Source organism: Oncorhynchus nerka, linkage group LG7 (genome assembly GCF_034236695.1).
Source record: "Oncorhynchus nerka isolate Pitt River linkage group LG7, Oner_Uvic_2.0, whole genome shotgun sequence".
NCBI lineage: Eukaryota > Metazoa > Chordata > Actinopteri > Salmoniformes > Salmonidae > Oncorhynchus > Oncorhynchus nerka.
In genome coordinates, this window is record NC_088402.1 from 35,288,808 (window position 1) to 35,294,488 (window position 5,681).

The 5,681-nt window shown below is 36.5% G+C and overlaps 1 protein-coding gene across 1 annotated transcript; it reads left to right on the forward strand.

The window, feature by feature from the left end:
• The first annotated feature begins 1,916 nt into the window (after nucleotides 1-1,916).
• Nucleotides 1,917-4,910, forward strand: LOC115132567 (uncharacterized). The gene is made up of 8 exons (XM_065021050.1): nucleotides 1,917-1,941; nucleotides 2,046-2,133; nucleotides 2,773-2,921; nucleotides 3,114-3,244; nucleotides 3,337-3,398; nucleotides 3,552-3,652; nucleotides 4,036-4,214; nucleotides 4,343-4,910. Exons 1-8 carry the CDS (start codon nucleotides 1,917-1,919, stop codon nucleotides 4,436-4,438), a joined length of 831 nt encoding a protein of 276 aa, XP_064877122.1. The 3' UTR covers nucleotides 4,439-4,910.
• Nucleotides 4,911-5,681: the final 771 nt, after the last annotated feature.

The following is a 5,681-nucleotide window of genomic DNA, read 5'->3' on the forward strand; positions in this document are numbered from 1 at the left end:
CAAAACCCATTTTTACGTCCACAGTGATGATGGCACTGAAATCACGGCAAACGTGACGTATGTATACAAAGAGGAAGATGTCAACCACCCTAGTGGTTTTCTACAGGAAGTCTTAAAAGTCTCAGGTATGCTGCTTTTGTTACCATACGGTTGTCATTTCTATGTTTATTTATGACAGTGAATTATCAAACACCATGTAACGTGTATAATACTCAATCTCGAAAACACTTATATATCAATGTTATATGACATATTACAAGTTTATAATCCCTCTAAAATGTATTTCCATTTCTATTCTAGGTCTCCTGACCACCACTGTTGCCCCAACAACAACTACCAACACCACACCACTTCCTACCCTTTTGACTTCAGTGACATCAACAACTAGGTAAGCAAGATCATTTATTATAATGTTTTCAATCAATTCAATTAACACTTTGTCAAACAAGGAACCTTTGCAACAATGAACCATGTATATCCATGCTTGTGTCGTTAACTACTGATGTTTTCATTAAAAGCATCCAAAATGTCAACCTTTCTTTAGAAAAGCTCTTTGAGTGCATCAATCGGTCAAAAGGCTTAATATAAATCCAATCCATTATAATTAATGTGCTTGCTGAAGGCAAGACCACTAGATTTCTTACATACTTTTTCTAATTATTTTAAATTTTTCTAAACGTTCTAAACTAAAACAATTTAAATGAGTATAAATGAGCATATAATAACCCACCAAAAATAATATTAACTCTTGAAGGGTTCAAGCTAGAGAGACCGAACCAACTTTCATATGTTCAGGCTATCCTTTCCTATCCATCAATCAATCTTTCCATCAACTTTATTTTTCCAATTATAACCAGTCACTACCATTACTACTGCAGTGACTACCAATCCTGTAACTTATTTTACAACCATGATTACTTTAAGACAAGCTAGCAAGTACACACATTTTCTTTAGGAAATGTAACTTTCCATGTATTATTATTTTCTTTTAGATTCGGCACAGCCGTGGTTTTTGTTAAACTGATATTCAACCTCAAAAAACCAGTCCCCACTGAGGCTGATGTCCTTGGTGCCGTCAATAAGCAACTGTCTCTTCAATCCAAGACCACTCAAACCACCTTCCAGAATGCAACTTATATCAGTGAGTTCAACAAATTAGGCTTCATGAAGACATTTTTTCCACTCTATAAAATAATCTCTTAATAAGTAAACATTCAACTGCTCCTGCTATCTAAATACTTCTTGAATGTTTTTTAATGTTGTTGAAACTCCTAAATTGTAGCACTTCATTTGATCTGTTGCTATAGTGACCATTTTTTGTGTGCTCACAGAACTTACAGATACTTCATTTGCCATCGACCTTGGTTTCAAAATAACCAATGTAACGCAGGAGTCTCTAAGTAATAGACTCACACTCACCAATGAGACCGAAACCCAGATACAGGATTCAATTAACAGACTAGTAAGATACTGTACTTCTACACATAAGATACATCCATGGTCATGTTCAGGTCATGATAGTAATTGATAACTTGATGTTTTGTCCCCTTTTAGCTCCATAAGGTTCTCAGTGAACCAGACGGCAAACAGTTTCAATTTCCCAACGCCAACTTCATGTAAGTACAACGTCATAACCTTGAACCAACCCGTCTTTCTCAACTGCACTCTTTAGAATTTCTGCAGATTTCACTTAGCTGCTGCTTGTGCAGCTAAACAGGATGAAAGGAACATGTTTAACTCTCACACAAAACCCATTTTTACGTCCACAGTGATGATGGCACTGAAATCACGGCAAACGTGACGTATGTATACAAAGAGGAAGATGTCAACCACCCTAGTGGTTTTCTACAGGAAGTCTTAAAAGTCTCAGGTATGCTGCTTTTGTTACCATACGGTTGTCATTTCTATGTTTATTTATGACAGTGAATTATCAAACACCATGTAACGTGTATAATACTCAATCTCGAAAACACTTATATATCAATGTTATATGACATATTACAAGTTTATAATCCCTCTAAAATGTATTTCCATTTCTATTCTAGGTCTCCTGACCACCACTGTTGCCCCAACAACAACTACCAACACCACACCACTTCCTACCCTTTTGACTTCAGTGACATCAACAACTAGGTAAGCAAGATCATTTATTATAATGTTTTCAATCAATTCAATTAACACTTTGTCAAACAAGGAACCTTTGCAACAATGAACCATGTATATCCATGCTTGTGTCGTTAACTACTGATGTTTTCATTAAAAGCATCCAAAATGTCAACCTTTCTTTAGAAAAGCTCTTTGAGTGCATCAATCGGTCAAAAGGCTTAATATAAATCCAATCCATTATAATTAATGTGCTTGCTGAAGGCAAGACCACTAGATTTCTGACATACTTTTTCTAATTATTTTTAATTTTTCTAAACGTTCTAAACTAAAACAATTTAAATGAGTATAAATTAGCATATAATAACCCACCAAAAATAATATTAACTCTTGAACCGTTCAAGCTAGAGAGACCGAACCAACTTTCATATGTTCAGGCTATCCTTTCCTATCCTATCCTATCCTGTCATATCCTATCCTATCCTATCCATCAATCAATCTTTCCATCTACCTAGTTTTTCCAATTATAACCAGTCACAACCATTACTACTGCAGTGACTGCCAATACTATAACTTATTTTACAACCATGATTACTTTAAGACAAGCTAGCAAGTACACACATTTTCTTTAGGAAATGTAACTTTCCATGTATTATTATTTTCTTTTAGATTCGGCACAGCCGTGGTTTTTGTTAAACTGATATTCAACCTCAAAAAACCAGTCCCCACTGAGGCTGATGTCCTTGGTGCCGTCAATAAGCAACTGTCTCTTCAATCCAAGACCACTCAAACCACCTTCCAGAATGCAACTTATATCAGTGAGTTCAAGCAATTAGGTTTCATGAAGACATTTATGTCCTCTCAATAAAACCATTTCTTAATAAGTACACATTCAACTGCTCCTGCTATCTAAATACTTCTTGAATGTTTTTTTATGTTGTTGAAACTCCTAAATTGTAGCAGTTCATTTGATCTGTTGCTATATTGACCATGTTTTTGTCTGCTTACAGAACTTACAGATACTTCATTTGCCATCAACCTTGGTTTCAAAATAACCAATGTAACCCTGGAGTCTCTAAGTAATAGACTCACATTCACCAATGAGACCTACGTCCAGATACAGCTTTCAATTAACGCACTAGTAAGATACTGTACTTCTACACATAAGATACATCCATGGTCATGTTCAGGTCATGATCGTAATTGATAACTTGATGTTTTGTCCCCTTTTAGCTCCGTCAACTTCTCAGTGAACCAAACGGCAACCAGTTTCAATTTCCCAACGCCAACTTCATGTAAGTACAACGTCGTAACCTTCAACCAACCCATCTTTCTCAACTGCACTCTTTAGAATTTCTGCAGATTTAATTTAGCTGCTGCTTTTACAGCTAAACAGGAAGAAGGGACCATGCTCAACTCTCACACAAAACCCATTTTTATGTCCACAGTGATGATGGCACTGAAATCAGGGCAAACGTGACGTATGTATACAAAGAGGATGATGTCAACCACCCTAGTGGTTTTCTACAGGAAGTCTTAAAAGTCTCAGGTATGCTGCTTTTGTTACCATACGGTTGTCATTTCTACGTTTTTGTGTATAATACTCAATCTCGAAAACACTTATATATCAATGTTATACGGTTACTACATGGGGTGGCAGGGTAGCCTGGTGGTTAGAGCGTTGGACTAGGAACCGGAAGGTTGCAAGTTCAAACTTGAGCTGACATGGTTCAAATTTGTCGTTCTGCCCCTGAACAGGCAGTTAACCCACTGTTCCTAGGCCATCATTGAAAACAAGAATTTGTTTTTAACTGAGTTGCCTATTTAAATAAAGGTGTAAAAAAACATTTTACATTTTTTTTAAATAGAAAAATAATATGACATATTACAAGTTTATCATCCCTCTAAAATGTATTTTCATTTCCATTCTAGGTCTCCTGACCACCACTGTTGCCCCAACAACAACTACCAGCACCACACCACTTCCTACACTTTTACCGACCACTCCTTTCAATACCACAAGTGTTGGAGGTTTTCCTGGCTGGGCTTTGGCCATTATCATTCCTTGTGGCATCGCTATCATTCTGGTACCCCTGTGGATCCTGCTATGTGTACGTATAGGCTTGTGTTCACATGTGTACTGTGAAAATAGTTTACAAAGTATTTAATCAAATAAGGTGTTTAAATTCTGCAATAATATGTTGCATGTGAATCATGCTTCCCCATCTTTCTTTTGCAGTGTATGCTATGTGGCTGCTGTGCAGCTGTAAGGAGACGCTGGCACAGACGCAGATCTTACAATGTACAGTACACCACCAGAAACGGACTCTTCTGAAGTGACAACACTAACATCAGTAGGCAATTGTCATCACAAGAACAGCCAATTATCTACCTATATCTGCTAATCAGGAGGTTTCATTGGGTACTTGCATCTATTTATTTTTTATTTTTTAGCATGAAAATAAAATTCATAATGGGCTTAATAATCCACAGCTGTTTTGTGCATTGTACAATTTTTTATATTATACATCTGATTGTTTATCAAAGTTACAGCTGAGCTGAACAGCATGTATGTTTATGTATTTATTAGCTATGTAATTTATGTGGTTTCAAGCTGTGCTGTCCACTGACTAAAATGGTTATCAGTTATTTATTTAACGTATAATAAGGTAGATTAAAATATTTATTTGAGTTTTGTTATTTCCTCTCTTGACTAACTATTAACTAATTTATTTTCAACTGCAATACAGTACTTGTTTCTTCATCACACAGTTTGACAAATGTAATAAAGACTTTGCAAATCAGTATTAAGAAAACATTGTATGAATTGGTTTGACTCATGAGGGTTATTACAGACAGCACATCTAAACATCAAAGGAAGTCAAGATTGTCCCACCTGGCACCTTACGCTCAGAAATATCTAACACAATTTAATATGTACAGTACCAGTCAAAAGTTTGGACAGTTTGTAGTTTTTCTTTCTTTTGACTGTTTTCTACATTGTAGAATAATAGTGAAGATATCAAAACTATGAAATAACACATATGGAATCATGTAGTAACCAAAAAAGTGTTCAACAAATAAAAATATATCAAAGTAGCCACCCTTTGCCTTGATGGCAACTTAGCACACTCTTGGCATTCTCTCAACCAGCTTCACCTCGAATGCTTTTCCAACAGTCTTAAAGTAGTTCCCACATATGCTAAGCACTTGTTGGCTGCTTTTCCTTCACTCTGCGGTCCAACTCATCCTACCCATCTCTATTGGGTTGAGGTCAGGTGATTGTGGAGGCTAGATCATCTGATTTAGCACTCCAAATAGCCCTTACACAGCCTGGAGGAATGCTGGGTCATTGTCCAGTTGAAAAATAAATAATAGTCACACTAAGCGCAAACTAGATGGGATGGCGTATTGCTGCAGAATGCTGTGGTAGCCATGCTGGTTAAGTGTGCCTTAAATTCTAAATAAATCACAGACAGTGCCACCAGCAAAGCACCCCCACACCATCACACCTCCTCCAAGCTTCTTCTTCTTATTGGTGTCCTTTAGTAGTGGTTTCTTTACAGCAATTCGACCAT

What these genes read in the sequence shown, in the direction of transcription:
- LOC115132567 (XM_065021050.1), top strand. Translation starts at nt 1,917, where the DNA reads ATGACAGTGAATTATCAAACACCAT. An exon ending in AGCTTTCAATTAACGCACTA is followed by an intron (nt 3,245 to 3,336) that starts GTAAGATACTGT and finishes GTCCCCTTTTAG; the next exon opens with CTCCGTCAACTTCTCAGTGA. An exon ending in TTTCCCAACGCCAACTTCAT is followed by an intron (nt 3,399 to 3,551) that starts GTAAGTACAACG and finishes TTATGTCCACAG; the next exon opens with TGATGATGGCACTGAAATCA.